This window comes from Phoxinus phoxinus (genome assembly GCF_949152265.1).
Source record: "Phoxinus phoxinus genome assembly, chromosome: 22".
Lineage (NCBI taxonomy): Eukaryota > Metazoa > Chordata > Actinopteri > Cypriniformes > Leuciscidae > Phoxinus > Phoxinus phoxinus.
In genome coordinates, this window is record NC_136897.1 from 20,325,434 (window position 1) to 20,341,637 (window position 16,204).

General features: G+C 38.8%; 1 protein-coding gene across 1 annotated transcript; it reads right to left on the reverse strand.

The window, feature by feature from the left end:
* Positions 1-7,877: 7,877 nt before the first annotated feature.
* On the reverse strand, positions 7,878-15,957 carry dhrs3b (dehydrogenase/reductase (SDR family) member 3b). Its single transcript, XM_079598110.1, has 6 exons — positions 15,233-15,957; positions 9,935-10,078; positions 9,546-9,665; positions 9,087-9,325; positions 8,393-8,518; positions 7,878-8,275 (listed from the first exon to the last, which is right to left on the reverse strand). Exons 1-6 carry the CDS (start codon positions 15,425-15,427, stop codon positions 8,191-8,193), a joined length of 909 nt encoding a protein of 302 aa, XP_079454236.1. The 5' UTR covers positions 15,428-15,957; the 3' UTR covers positions 7,878-8,190.
* Positions 15,958-16,204: the final 247 nt, after the last annotated feature.

Genomic DNA, 16,204 nt, shown 5'->3' on the forward strand with positions numbered 1-16,204 from the left:
GCTGAGATCTCCGATGGCATGGCTGAAACGGGAAAGGCCACTAAGTTAAGTCCCATCTGAGTGTGTGTGAGGACCCTATGGGAAAACTGCCTGATCTGCTCCAATTCAAGACTGGGTTGCCCATTGTCAAGCAAAGACCCTGACCTGAAGTTGAACCCAGTTGTCAGCCCTGCAATGCGCTGCAGAAAAAACAGGGGAGGATGGGTCTGAAGAGGTGGAATGTACCAGAGCAATGCAACTTGGTCTAAGCCCCTCACAACAGTTTCTCTCCATGAAATCCGTGTGATGCTCCAATTACTGGAACATCACAACCGTCGTGAATCAAAGTGGGGTGGACGTCCAGAAAATAACTTGACATTACAGTCTTTCTTGACAGTAAATGCTGGAAGGGTCTATAGGAGCTTTGTGTCCCCATTGAGTGGGCTGTGCTCATCTCCTCCCTGTCTCCAGTCCTTGCGGGGCTGAAACCGCGTCTGCGAAAAGCAGCCCCAGCTGTGGTCACCGGCGCCAGTGCTGACTGGAGAAGAAAAGCTCTGAGTCTTCAGAACAATCCAGCCTTTGTGGAACTGCTGGAAGCCATCAGCCAAAAATCAAATGACCGTAAGCCACAGATATAAGCCAGATGTGGGGATTCCAAGACTCTGTTCCAGCAAGCCCCAGCCCAGCTATGCTCATCCCCATCCAGCCTGGCGGTGGCAGCCAGGGAAAAAGGGTCATGCAGCGGGTATTGTGTTGCTCCAGCAGATGACATGCTTGTCTTCATCTTCAGTTCACATCACTCGAACCATGACAACTCGGAAATATGGAGCTGCCAAGAGCTGAGGCCTTTGTAGACTCACTAGAGCAAGGTCATGGTTTCAGGACTCTTTTCGGTTTACAGGTCCTTGCTTTGATACACATTTGTACAATTTCCAAAAGTCATTTCCTTCTTTAACGAGTGCAATATTTCTGAATTTACTGCGCTTGTAACGATAGGAGTCAGAAGCTCCACCCTGACGTGTAGATTTATATTTGATTCCGATGAAAATCGACAGCCAAAAGATTACAGCAGTGTTAAGAAACCATACTGTGAATTAAGGGGAGTTTCAAAATACACTCAATCATTGAGCCATTTACTTCATTTGTTTCTTTTGGACTGTTGTTCAAACATAATTTTGGCTTAATAGGTCAACATTCTGATTTTAAAAAGTCCAAACTAGTCCAATATCTTTTGATGCATGACATCATGACTTAAGATCTCAATATCCATGCTATAAAATTATTCAGTTTAAACCAATGAAATGAACACTTGGACTTTTCTGGTTGTTGGATTTAGGGTTAGGGATTTGTCAATTGCTTAATTTCACGACTATAGAAGCCCTCATGACCTGACCATCATTTGCAGCTCTACCAATACACTCAGGATGAAGCGTGTATTGTCACAAAGCGCAATGTTTATGGATTTGACAACGTTTTCACCCAAAGCAACTTACAATGCATTCAAGATGTACGTATCAGCTCATGCACTCCCTGAATATCGAACCCATGGCATTGGCAGTGCTAGTGCCACTTTGAGATACAGGAACAACTATATCGATTTTTAAGATAGATGCAGATTACTAGAAATGTTAGACTTTACACAGTTTTATTTGAGTGAAAAATGGTGTGTTGTTGTAACTTATGGGGTAAGTAATATTATAGCAGTGAAGGGTGATCCATAACAAGGGTATCTGTTAGTTTTGGGCCATGTTCAACAATAAGCCTAGAAAAGGCAAGACATTCTTATTTTGGGCTTGGCCTCTTGAAAATCCAATGCTTTAATTTGAAATCCCCAGCTCTATTTTTTAACAGTTTGTTTATTGAGATGTCTACACTCTAAAAAATACTGGGTTGTTTTAACCCAATTTTGGGTCAAATATGGACAGAACTTTTTTGGGGTTACATTTTTTAATTGCATTTTTGATCCAACGTTTGGGTTTGTCCATATTTGACCCAAAATTGGGTTAAAACCACCCAGCATTTTTTAGAGTGTAGTTTCAAATTTATTAAATTAATATTGATACATTTATTCATTTTTTAAGTGCTGCCCTCCAAATCTGAAAAATGGGCTTTGTGACATAAGCTTTGGGTCTTTCCATGAGTAGCATAATTCTTGGGTTTGTTAAATGGGAGAGTTTAATGAACAAAACTGAACATTCTGTCTTCATTTAGATATTTTGTAGAATCCCATTGACTGACATTTTAGTAGTAACTTATTAGTAGTAACTAGAAGTAACGTATTTTGTGTTCTGCAGAAGTCAAGTTTGGAACAACATGAGGGTGAGCAAATGATGACAAAATGTAATTTTTTTTGGGTGAACTATTGCTTTAAATCCATTATTAGAAGTATAAGTGCCTACCTCTTTCTAGCTCATAAGTGTTGTTTTGTATTTTGTCAATCTCCTGCATTGTTCCAGGCTTCATCTTTTATTCCTTACTGCTAAACAGCTTTGTGATCAATGCTTTGTTGTAACTCGGGCCATATTCAGAGCACCTCTGTTGTAACATCCCTATATAATTTTGCAAGCCCGACCTCAGACAATTTGATTACCAGAGCTGCCACACGTCCTTGCATGTCAAGCCAGTAATCTCAAAGCAATTGCTAGTGAAGAAGTCTTCCCCAAAGGATCAATGATGTCTGATCTGACAGATTTATTGATCTGGTGAGCGCAACCCTGAGTGAGAACTCTGTCACATTTTTTGATTTAGTTCCCACATGGGTTCTTACATTGACATCAAACGGGCCCATAAATCCAACGGGAGCAAACACAGTGCAACAGGGTCACAGAAAGGTAACTCTATTTGTCTCCTCTGGAAGACCTCTGAGTCGGTGTTTATTAATGGCCGAAGGCGTTCAAACACATCTGGTCTCTCACTTAGTCAAGACTCGATCTGCGTGTTTAAAGTGTGCATAAGCTCTTTAAGCTGTTTCCCCCATTAGCTCGGGGTGCTATGAAGAGCTTGTATCCTTTTCATGACCCACTAATGGTCCTAGCTTGATTAACTCCGGACTCTGGCAGAAAGGGGGATGTTTTTTTCTGGTGCAATGCCTGAGAACAGAGCACGGTTGCATAACTGACAAGGAAGTGGCCTGGGTCGTAAATAACGTGCCTGAAATGATCCATCTGGGAGCGGCACTTTTAGTGGAGGCTCCTAATTTGCAGCCTGGTGGCCTTCATAAAGACCCCAGAATACATTGCCAAATCATAAACTGTGTTTAACCCATGCACCCCACTCCCTCTGTCTCTTTGCATTTTCCTCTGGCTTTCGTTCTGTTGCCAAGCATGTAGGACTTTCTTTCTTCCCCTGTCGGCCGGCTAAACTCATGGGTATGATAACATAGAGGCCCCTAAAGCACTATAATGGATGCATTTCACCCAAAAAAGATTTAAAAATAAAATATATATTAAAAAAAGTCATAATTTACTCATCCTGATGTCCAAAGATATTTTTGAAAACATTTTTTTTGGTCCATACAGTGAAAATCAGTGGTGTCCCATGTTGTTTGGACACTACTGACTTTCATTATAAGGATACAAATAGATAAAACATTCTACAAAATATATTCTTTTGTGATTTGCAGAAGTCATACATGTTTGTAAAGGCATGGGGGTGAGTAAATGATGGCAGAAATGTAATTGTTTGAGTGAACTACCCATTTAACTAATTTGCAAAACACGCATGCCTATTCCATTAAAAGTGACTACATGCAGAGATCAATTTGCATAATCAATGTCGAGTCTTTGTTTTTGTCTCCACTGTAATCTCGATATCAGAGGTGTAGGCCCTTTGCAGCTAGATGAAAGCGTGAGTGTAATAAACAGCCTGGTCATAAAGGCGAGGTGATCTGGCATGGCTGCGCAGCCCTTATGTAATTTCTCGCCTGGCTGTGATGTTCGTGGTTCTGTTGTTGTTCCTGCTTTGATCTACCACAGTGATAACGGTGTTTCAGAAAGCGACGCTAATGAAAAAAGATATAGCGGGAGTGGAAGTTCACCACAGCTCACAGGAAAGATGCTTGCTGATAAGAACACTGCTCTTCTGTATGCTTCATCTAGAGGAAGCATTAGTGTAGCATTGTGTACTCTCGTATAACCAGGTGTCTGATATGGGAACATGCAACTGTTCATTCTCTGCTACAACCACACATCAGGATATAGATTAGGAATATTCATCTTAAAGGGATAGTTTGCCCAAAAATGAAAAATTATGCCTGTATATATTGACCCTCATGCAGTTCCAAACCAGTATGACAAAATGACTGGTTACTCTTTTCTTTGCAATTCCAATTAATGGGTACTGAGGCTTTAAAGCACCTAAAAAAAAGACAAAAATTACTAGATTAAAGTTGTTTTAACTCTTCTGAAGTCTGTGTAAGGAAGAGGGCGTTTACACAAGACCTTTTTCAACTAACAACTGAAAACTTTTTACATGGTTTGGCCAATTATTTACACTACCGTTATCGCCAGTGTAAACTACGAAAGCATGAATTTGTAAAAATGGTGACGTCATGTGTATGTGTATTACATGTTCAGTCTATAGGCTCTGTAGAAGAATGAGTATGTGAGTAAATTAGTATTATTATTTTTTCGTAACAATGCCAACTACTGGCCTGGCATGTGTATCATTTCTAGACATTTTTGCTGATCCGTGTGAACGGGGATCGTTGTCGTCTGAACGTGGAACTTTTTAAAAATGCACAGGAAAAACGTTTCTGTTTTTAGTACACCATTGTCGTGTAAACGTACCCTTAAACATAAACCATTATTAAAACCTTGACGTTCATCTCCTTGTTCATGAAATTTCATGAGTGTAATGTGTGAGCGAATCATCCTGTTGAGTCGGATCTTTTAAGTGAATCAGAGGATCCAGTTCTCAAAAGTGGTCTGAATGATTTGTTCACAACTGATTTGATTCCTGAATCAACTATTTATTTGCATTGTTTTGCCCATTAGAGAAGTTGTTTGTCATGTATAACTAACAAATTAAATGTTGTCACGCAAAGCTGTTATATGACTTACATGTTGATTGAAATGTAATTTACCCCAACACTATTCCTTTAAAATTATACGATATAAATGTTGGATTTGGTGAATTCAGTTGTATTGAGCAGCTTTATACCATTATATAAAAGCTTTTCTGTCTTGGCATAAGGCACATAACAGTGCCGGGCAAAGAACTTGCAGTTAGCACTCTCACTATGCATGACCTTTAACCTCATGCCTCAGTTGCCCATAATTCTCAGTAGACAGGGCAACTGAGGCATGGAGTTCAGCCCCTTGCTGGGGGTCAGCAAAGTCTCATTTTGTCAGATCAGCTGCTGAATGATGGATGAATGACATGCTGAACTAGCAACAGTGCTAATCAGGAGTGTAGAACCATTTACAGTGACTTCCGTCCAGTCCCAGGTGTCAGGAACCTCCTAAGGGGAGCTGATAGGATTAGCCATAATTTTCCAATACACTGAACACAATAATTACAACTAAATCATTTTTTTAAATCTTGGTTTAAGACTTGTTTTAAAATCTATAAATCGTGCATGTTTAATATATTTAAAGCTAGTTGAGATTCAAATATTTGCCTTGATGATTTGTTTTCTCTTATTCAATCAACCATGACATCGCTCTTTTAAAGTGCATATTTAGGATTTCTGTGGCTTTTTGAATTTCCTCATAAGCCGCCTTGATCCATGAGCCAGGAAATATGGATTGAAAAAATGGGATTACAGACTATTATGGAAACCAGATTCGGCAGAAAGTACCGCAGTTATAAATGCATAACCGCAGACCTGTAACATTAAGATTCCCACTCATGAATCTGCAGGGACTGAGTCTATCGGAGACATCGTGAAACATGTACAAGAGCCCTGAATTGAATTATCAGTACTCTTACTCTCTCTGCGATGGTTTATGAGGCTTCTCTCAGGGAGATTCACATTCGAGGAGTAATTAATAAGCAGTGTTTCGTGAAGAAATGTCTCGTCTGTGTTTGGGAATAATAAATCCTGCTGCGGGTGGGGAAAAAGTCATTGTCTTTTTTGTTGTTTTGTTTTTCTGTTCCACATGTGTCTTTTTACATCTCATAGGGATTCTGATCAAAGTCTGATCACTGAGGATGGATTGCAAACATGGTTTCAAGCAGGCTTTGCAAGCGATTATGAATACAGTGAGAACTGTATGAGACGTCTATGATTTATGTTGTGGTCTGATTTATCTTGTATTTAACTATCCCTGGTCTGAACCTTCCCGCTGGGGTCTGAACCCTTCTCTCTTCTAGCATACAGCTCCCCAATTTCATGACTCTTATCCAACTTCACGTTCTTCTTGCAGCATTTCTAACGGCCCACTCTGGGCCAATAAAAACCAGTCCCCACAAGAGAGTCCTATTTATCCTTTAACTGAGCATGTTCTAATTTATTTTCTACTCCAAATCAGGATGTGCAGCATCGCTGTAATTGATGGGGAAGGTGCTTGCGTGGTTCATTGTAATTCATGTGAATGCTTATGTGGTTTATCTGGCAGCCAGAGGTCAGAAAGATCCCACATTTCTATTTATTTTTCATTATTACTTGCACGGAGAGTTGAACTTAGTTTTTGCACTTCAGATGTGGGTGAATTCATATGCTATCTTGCTCAAACTTGATGTTTGCACAGTACTTAACACATTGAGGGAATGCCAATCGCAGTGTTATTTTATATGGAATATATTTAGAATGAGCTTTTATTTTTATATTTTCAGTTTTCGTTTTTATTTTTTTATTTTAAGGTTTAGTTATTTTGTACTTTGCCATTTCAATAGCTTTTTTTTATTTATCTTTCTAAATATTTCTGCTTTATTTCAGTTTAAGTAGCCTTAGTACTTAAAGTTATTTTTATTTCATCAGGCTAACAATATCTTATTTTTATTTAATTGTTTTAATTTTTCATCTAATATTTATATTTAATTTAATTTCAGCTTTATTAATGCAAATTATTTTTAATAGATTTAGTTTTAGTAAATAATATAACCATTGGTCAGTTAAATAAGTGTCTAGTTCATTTTCAATGGGAGACATGCGTAAAACGGTAAAATGTAGGCGGTTTTGCTGTCGGCGCACAAGCACTCACCCAAAGTCTTGCTTTTTAATTTTAATATTAAAATTTAATTAATTCATTGAATAGACATTGTATGGGAAGGTATGATTAAATTGCACTTTTGTAACAAATTTTTTTTAATAAGCATGTTGAATTGAAAAACATGTAATTTGAATATGTTTCTAAATCAACAGCCATTACTAAATAGCCTCTCAGATCACATCGTGAGTGCAGTGCTTTCACTGCAGGAGTCATTTTAGCAAGGCACATGTGTATTTTTACAACAGTGGGATGGATTTGTGGTTAAATATTTCCAGCTTGCCATAAAGCAAGCCCTGTGATTTTTCCCTGGTCTCCCTGTAACTTTGTGCTTTCAAAATGTTGTACTTTGTTCTGAGAACAATTACAATCGAGCCAAACCTTCAACACAAAGATAAAGTTTGAGGTAACTCAAGCCCTGCTTTGAAAATAAACCAAGCTCGCATCTTTGTTGTATCTTCTCAAAAGAGACAAGACTAAGAAAAATGAAGTAAAACACATCTGACTTATTTCACTTCTTTCCACCAGCAGCACGGTGAATGTTTCTGACAGGGGAACGAGTCGGCGCCCGTGCTGGAGCACCAGGTCAAGCCTGTTGTGTTGGTGAGTATGAAGTGCTGAAGAGGCATTCACCGCTTGTGGGACTTTCCAAGCGTATAACGCCCAGGGCTAGTCCAACTACAGCTTTACTTTGTGAGCCTGTTATTCGCTGATTTTTTAAATAAAACATCCGAATAGAAGACTTTTGTATTTAGAACTGCTTTTTATTCAGATGCTGTATTTACAGTGACAGTAGTTAAAAGGTGATTGATAAAAACTTTAAAGTACACATACAGTACAGCGTTCGATTGAGGCTTTTTCTGTCCATTCTGTGTTTATCCAACAATTCAACCCACAGGTCATTGATAACCTTAAAATGGTCCTGGAAATGAGGCACTATGTGCTCTGGCGTGCCCGCCTTTTTCTTCTAACTCATTTCTTCTGGAATACTCCGTAAGAACTCCATAGCTGTTTGACTATAAAAACATGTAACACTTGTAACGTGTCGTTTCCAGACCTCTCATGTCCGTCCCTTGAAAGTATTCATGCAGGTGTAGCTTCCTGAGAACTTGTGGATTTCTTCAAGGGCACTCTGCGGTAGCATACTGTTTGATGAGTAAACAAAGTGATTAAATGTAATGAATGAGGGTTTCCGACACATATTTGCTGAAATAATTTGCTTTTGAAATACAATTTTATTTGTAAAATGAATCAGACTGTACCTTTTGAGGATAACGAGTGCATGCATGGTCCAGGGTAAGTAAACAAAAGCTGTATTGGTCCTAACAGCATCCACTGTTCTCTGCGCTACCACCTCTGGCTTTAGAGGAGGGAAGAGTTGGGGAAACCTGCAGAGAAAAACCCCAGTTAAATACACTCGTGTTTGTTGGTCGTCACACTTACAAATATTGTATTTGTACCATTGTATTACATTTAAAGGTAGGTGGTCCAGGACTTTATCTATTGGGAATTGATTGGATCATGAAAAGTGGGCGTTACACACCAGAATGAAGCCAGACCAAATGTTAGTTTGCTAAAACAAAGGCTTAAAAGAGATTTGGCTTTTGGTCAATATTATGCAAAAAGTCTGACTATGTGAAAACTAAAGTTGCTTTGGAGGAAAAGAAAATTATTATTATTATTAAAGATTATGAAGAATTTTTTTTTGGAATAATGAGAAATCATTCAAAATAAGACTACAACCACGCATTAGCAAGGTAAATAGATGTCACATTGACGTAAAAATACTTGAAATTATGTTACTTACTGCCAACTGAAACGAGAAAATATGGGGCAGAATTTCATTTTAGCCATCAACCATTTACATGATTGTGGAAAAGCTGTCTATGTGTGTTTTTAATAGTTAATCCAGTTGTGCTGTAGCCATGTGCTCTGCAATTTAAAACTTCAGCTCACCTGACTCTCATGCCCTGAAACATTTCAGTGTTGGTGTGGAACGGGAGGACAGTGGTACAGCCCACGCCGGGGCAGTCCAGCAACCCCAGAGTGAGGCTTTCCATGAAGGCTAGTGACGATGCTTTAGAGGTGCAGTAGTCTATAGCACCAGGGATGGGTGACAGAGACAGGATGGAGTTGACACACACAACATGGCCGTTTTGCAGTTCCAGCATACGAGGCAGGAAGGCTTTTGTGGTCTGTGGATGAAAGGATCATTAAAAGGGGAATTAAATCCCTGGAAGTAGGCACTTGGAAAAAAATATGAAAATTGTTCATTATTGAACATAATATGTAAATATCTGCATGAAACCGAAGTTTGCAATCATATATTCTTCCCTATTGTAATGGATATCCAAGTAAAAAAGCTTCTTGAATGAGAAAAAAACAATTAGGGCGGGACTTGATTTTTGTACTTACCCAAAACTGTCCCATTGTATTGATGTGCTGTGACTTCAGAAGAGCATCATCATCACTGTCCAGCAAACTCTTCCCATGCACCACTGCAGCATTATTCACTAGAATGGTAACATCTCCCACCTACCATCAGAACAAAATACCCACTGTGAGACATTCTTTCCTAAGCAGATTATTCCTTTTTCTTTATGGCTAGTTAGCTCAGCCATTCTGCTGGGCCTTATCTAACCCAGACATTTCATGCGAGGTGTAATCTCTATCCAGGCTACGGGGGTGGAAGGCAGCAGAGCTGAGGCAAAGCCAGCACTGGGGTTATGAGAGGTTATTAGAGCCAACCAGTTTGAACTAATCTTATTAAGAAACTCCTCAAGGTATGATATTATGGGACATACCTTTTCTCTGACAACCTTGGCTTGCTTGTAAACTTCTTCTCTGTTGGCCACATCGCAAACAAAGTAATGGCACTCTGTCCCCATAAGGGCGATCTCCTCGCACGCCTCCTTCAGACATTTTTCTGTCCGGCCCCACAGGATTAGCTGTTTGGAGATAGGGACCAAAGGTCAAAGGTGAAACAGAACAGAAAACCGACCAGAAACATAAAGGTTTACAAAACATAATGTGATCTGCCACACTGGCAATAAATCATCTTTCTGGAAGCAAAACCATACTAGGTCACTGTTCAATAGCGCAGATAAGTGCTTAGTCATGAATTAGTGTCTCAAAGTAGATTTAATTTGCCTGAAAGTATTTCATATTGTTAGTTCTTGTGCTTGATCTTGTTCTTCAATTTGGGAGTATACTTGTAAACACAAGAGGCTATGTGGCCTACAATTCATGCCAAAACTTTTGACACAAAAAGCATGAGTCAGAATATAATCAGTTTTTTTTTATTTCATTATGTCCCTTTTAAATTAAAAACACATTTACTTATAACTCTATATGAGGAATAGCGGGAATATAGCACTCCACAGAACATTTTAAATTATATTTTAAATCAGAATTATGCAAGTTTCCCCCAAAAAACTTGATCTTTTTCTGAGGAATATATACCACACCAACATGTGAAACATAGTTATAGTAAGAACAGAAGAGGCCATTTCATTGGAGGAACAGTGGGGCTATTTTTCACAGGCCACTATTAGTTTGGGGAAGGATTAAGAGAGATGACTGCATGAATGGATTGGCTGGGACAGGGAACACGGGGGGCAGTGATTGGTCAATTAGATTTTTCAGTCTGAGAGGTCAAGGAAAGGTAATGAAATCAGTGATGCTGCCTCATCATCTCTCACAGACACATTCTCATAAAGATTACACAGCCTGCTGGGCATACAGACCCGGCCATTTTCTGCTCCAACAACCACAGAATAGTGTGTGCACAATAGTGTTGGTTAACTTGGCTATCCTTTCTGTACAAGTTTGGCTGCAGAAGCCAAACTTGTTTTTATAGTATATTTATATATTTTATATATTTGCCATTTTTATTTTAGTTTAAGTTTTAGTATTTTAATGTGCCTTTGCCATTTTTATTATTTTTATTTAAATATTTATTTAATTTTTCTATACGGCTTTAATTTTATTTTATTTAAGTTAGTTGCCAAGATAATATTTCTAAGACTTTTAAGAGTTATTGAATATTTATATTTCATGTTGTATAAAAACTAATATAAAAAAATATATTATATTTTTAGTTTGAACAAAAACATGTCCAAAGTAATTATAATTAACTTTATATAAGAACAATATAAGTCTATTGTGTTGTATATGTAAATACGATTTCACACATAAGTACAAATATGTGTGTGAAATCTGTGAATATATCACAGACTTGTGGAGAGCTATATAGAGAGTGCCATTATTGTGATATTTTATAACACCGGCCTGTGAAGGGGACTTAGCCTTGCCTTCCAATAACATTCAATTTGATTAGAGCCGAAATATTGTTGTCAGCTAAACCCAGGGTCTATTTTGAAGCTTTTACTCTTAAAAGGCCTTGTGTTTAATAGCAAAAACTGACGGCAAAATACTGAAGTGGAGAGTAACCTTGTACACACTGCTGGCTGATTGTGAAGAATGATACACGTTAATTTGCTACAAGTGCCTGTAAATGGTCCAATTCTGTTTTTCTCTTTTTAAAAAGGGTTTGTGGAAATTTCCAGTCTCTCTGAGCATGTGGTGTGTTTGTTTCATTAAGTATTTCATTTCAGCCAACTCCTATGTGGAAAAGTAGGGTCAATCTGAAATGTAAAGAGATATATTCTTTAAAAAAAACCCGGAAGACTACTTTACTCAGTGTTTTTCTAGCTAATTTCTACTCGGATAACAATGTAATGCTAGCCATCCTAATTATCCTAAAGCAATCTCTATCAGTGAGGTTTGCTGATGAATTAGGCCAACGATGGTCTGATCTGCAGGTGGTTTCACCTCTTTGCCTAATGGACGTTTATTTGATAAACCTGCCTGTGTGTTTGATTGGGTCTGCTTTATATGCATGGCCTTTGAGCTAATTACTGGGAAGGTCTTGATTAAGCTTATAATAGGATTTCACAACAATCTTGATATTTCTGTCAGAGAACAAGAGCTCACAAGGTGGTCTCCCATACAATCACACTATGAGCTTCATCTGCACACATCACATTTACAAGTCTTATCACTAAAGTCCTTAGAGTAGCAATGGTTGAGTGCACCGCATTAGCATATAATATGCGAAAATAAGGAGCAAACAAACCGTGCTTAATCCGGTCCTGTGAGGACACATATTGTGTTTCCTTCGAGATAAACACACTGTGTATATGAAGCGCTTATGAAGGAACATAAAATCTATTGTTTAGGTGAAATGCATGATAAAAGACCAGTAGTTTAACCGATTTGCAAGCTAAAGGCCTGTTCACACCAAGAATGATAACTATAATAGTGTCCACATCAGTCGGCCATTCTGTTTATTTAAGCACACTGCAGTTTTTGGTAAACTCGATGATAATGCTCGAGCTCTTTAAAGCGGGATGGATTCTGATTGGCTGTCAATGTTTTTATCATTCATCAGCTGGAAAAAATCATTCTGAAAGTGAGGTGTTATCGTTATAATTGTGGTATGGACTCTGCTGTTCTTTTATATTTAGAACGATTTTTAAACCTATATATTTATTGCCATATTAAGGCAACATCTACATTAATCCGAAATACATTTTGAAAATGGTGTTTTCATTTCAAAACGCTCTCTCCGTACACAATCATTTTCAAGCGTTTCCTAAAAGTTTGCATTCTAGTTTGTATTCCACACAGAAATGTTGAAAAATGCTCAAATTATCTTACTGTGCATGAATAAATACGTCTAGGTTTTGCTGCAGGACAGAAATTGCGAATACATTTTCTGTCAACTTTGCAAGAATGTATTATGAAGCAACGTTGTGAAAGTGAACAGCACATAGCAGACACACACTGGTATATACATATTTATCAATCGGTACAATATGTGTCACACGACTAAACGTCATTGTTTTCAAATATTTCTGTTTTCACGGTCCACACTACAACACAAAAGTTGGGAGAGCGTCTTAAAAACCTCAAAAACAGTCTCAGTGAGAACAGAAGGCCAAAAAATATAGAAAAAGATGCGTTTTCAAATGGATTAGTGTAGACGTAGCCTAAGTAATCCACTTTGCTCCCATCGGAAAGGGTCTGTATGTGCATGGGGGCACAAGGAGTTCAGGAGGCAGTCGCCTGCCGCTGTCTAATTAGTGTGGAGACAGAAGGGTCAGCCACAGGGCACTGCCCAGCTGGGAGCTGTATGGTCCCTGCCACCCTCCCCCGAACCTATACACATACAGAAAGTAATTTACATAGGGCTCACTTCCTTCACACTTCCTTAAGCCATCAGCCATGGGACCACATGGATGGTCACCGATGATGGTGCTTCTGTAACGTCCAGAATTCTCTTTCTTGGTTCTTCAAATCATCGTTTAGGGTTTGGTTAGCGGGCGATGATGTAACTTTTGCAGAATATTTCCATGTGTTGAATTACCATGCAGTAAGAACTTGCTGACCTCTTGGACGCCATAATAACGGCCTGCTTTCTGGAAAATTACAACCCCCACTTAGAGGCAAGGGTGGTCAAGTTAACTCCTAGCCTGTGCATTTATGATTCATGCCTTTTTAGCATTCCTTAAGAATGGGCTAACTGTGAAGATTGCCACTGCAGGTGTCTTTTCCAGAGTCTTCACACCTTGACAATGGCTAACAACGGGGTGTTGGCAAGCACGATGGCTTCCTTTAGCATACTGCTGCAAAGCTGCTTCTTTCAAAGACCTTTGCCCTGTGATGATGTAAAAGGTGACTTGTGTCAGCGAGCATTCAGGGATCTGAGGTCTCCGAGCTGTTTGCCGTGTGAGGTTTGCGCTGCAACTTTTACAATGGGTTTTTATTTAGCCCCATACACACAAGCTTGTCTGGGGGGAAAACGCGTTTAAATCAAAGCCTTGGGTGTAACGCCGCCAAGCATTGGGGCCTGTGTCACTGTGGTTACAGAAGTTATTAAGCTCTGTTTATTACAGTTGGGCCACTGGGTCTATTTATATTTATAATGCAATGTCTTGTGTGGGTGAGGCAGCTGAGACATTTCTTCCCAGCTCTTGACTTTCAGCACACGTCACTCTTATTTGCAATCTTACTGCTGAGGCACAAACAAATTAGCCTACACTACTGCCAATGTGAGATATTTAATAAAGCCATTGAATACTGCAGATAGAGCTCATAATACAGTAAAAATTCATAAGAAAGGTCAGACGTCTAATCTTTCAAGTGTTTAGCCAAGGTCAAAGTTGCTGGCACCATGAATTTCTTGGGTCACTGGCCTCTGTAGAGGGGTTTTCACCCAGACCAGTGTAATAATTTGAACATGAGAGCTGTCAAAGTTTGAAAGAAGGCTGTTTTTCCCCAAAATAGCTGTTTGTTAGTTGACCCAGTTTGTTGTACAAGTTGAACCAGACATTGGGATCCAGCTCTACATTTCGATTGGTCTGTTGACCGTAGGGGTCATGACCTATGCACTGTTAAGACAATGGGTTTATGAAGAGGACATTATAATGTCTCTAGGGAGGAGTAGCCCGAGTGCTACTTTGCGAAACAAAAAAACCCTCATCCATTACTAGACTAGTGATTTGTGTTAATAGCTTACCATGATAACCACAGTTACTTACTTAAACACAGCATACTTAAACATAGTTTCTTCAGCTATGATTATTAGCTGGGATGGATCTGGCTGGGATGGGATCTACACTGTACAATTGTTTTCATCGTTGTTGAAACAACTTTGTTTCCATTACTTATTTTTTAAATTGATATTCTTCATCAGAATAATTAAATTCAGGGAATTGCAATGTACTGGCATCATTTAGATTATTTATTTTATTTTATTTAACTTAATAGGTGCATATAAATGATGGTAACATTATTAAATATAATGTGTTTATATTGATAGTAGTTGTTTTAATCATTATTTTATGTTTTATATGCTAAATACTGCTATGTACAGTGAAACTTTAAAATGATCAGTCATACTGCCAAAAAGAGAAAGAAAGAGTCAGACCACCTGGTATTGAAACTATATAACATTGGCACTATTTATAAAAAGTGTTGAATAGAAATATTACGCAAATACAGCAACATGACCAAGAGTAATGATAGATCATGTTTACCTTTTTAGCTCCACGCACGGCGAACTCCTTAGCCAGGTGACGGCCAATGCCCCGTCCGCCACCCGTGATAAGCACCACATCTCCGGTCAGATCTCTCCGCCTGCTCGGTAAGACCCAGCACACGGTCGCCTTGACAATATAGTAGAGTATCTGAATAGGTAAGAGCACCACGCAGCCCAGCGCCTTCAGATCCATTTCACTCCGTCTCAGTATCCGCTTATCTCAGTTCTCGCATGGAACAATTGCTGAACTAATTGAATCCTTGCTCGGAGCGATTACCTTTACTCCTATTTATATGAGTGGTGGATAAGGCAATTTGCCTTATTTTGCAGCGCTGACGCACACTAAATAGATTGAAATGCATCTATCTACCACAATCCAACTCAGTTTATGTGTGCCTCGGCGGAATATCTGTAATTTTGCGCACCTTTATTCCACATAAACTCTTTATCCACGGAGCTGTTTTCTTGCTGCGACAAGTGTGCGCTGCTGCTTTGAACCGGAGACGGAGCCCTGTCGCGACTGACAGCGGCCAGAACCCAACTATGACGATACCTCAGGTCTGATAGGGGTTTTAAAGAGACCATTTATCTTGATTGACAGCTGGAGGACTGACAGAAGTATTATCAAATGTTGGCGACGTGAGGGTTCGTTTCTTTATGACGCTTAAGTCCCCTCCCCCAGAAGTGGTACCACAGGCAATTTCGTTGCCTCTCAACCTGTGTGGGGATTTTGAGTCATTCCAGTGATTCAGACCTTTTGAATCGGTTCACTTAAATTACATTTATCATTCACTTTATTTAATTACATCCATTCGACTCTTATTTAAAAAAAAAAAAAAAAAAAAAAAAAAACATACATAAATAAATAAATAAATAAAATAACGAAAAGTGTAATTTTGCATAGGCCTCTTCCCGGGAAAAGAAAGCCAGTAATTTTCCTCTATTTTTTATCAGTCACTGTGCATGACTT

Excerpts from the sequence above, each read along its gene's own strand:
- dhrs3b (XM_079598110.1), bottom strand. The coding sequence starts at position 15,427 with ATGGATCTGAAGGCGCTGGGCTGCGTGGTGCTCTTACCTATTCAGATA. Across the intron at positions 10,079-15,232 it reads CCGTGCGTGGAGCTAAAAAG|CTAATCCTGTGGGGCCGGAC; the intron begins GTAAACATGATC and ends ATCTCCAAACAG. Across the intron at positions 9,326-9,545 it reads ATACAATGGGACAGTTTTGG|ACCACAAAAGCCTTCCTGCC; the intron begins GTAAGTACAAAA and ends TTTCATCCACAG.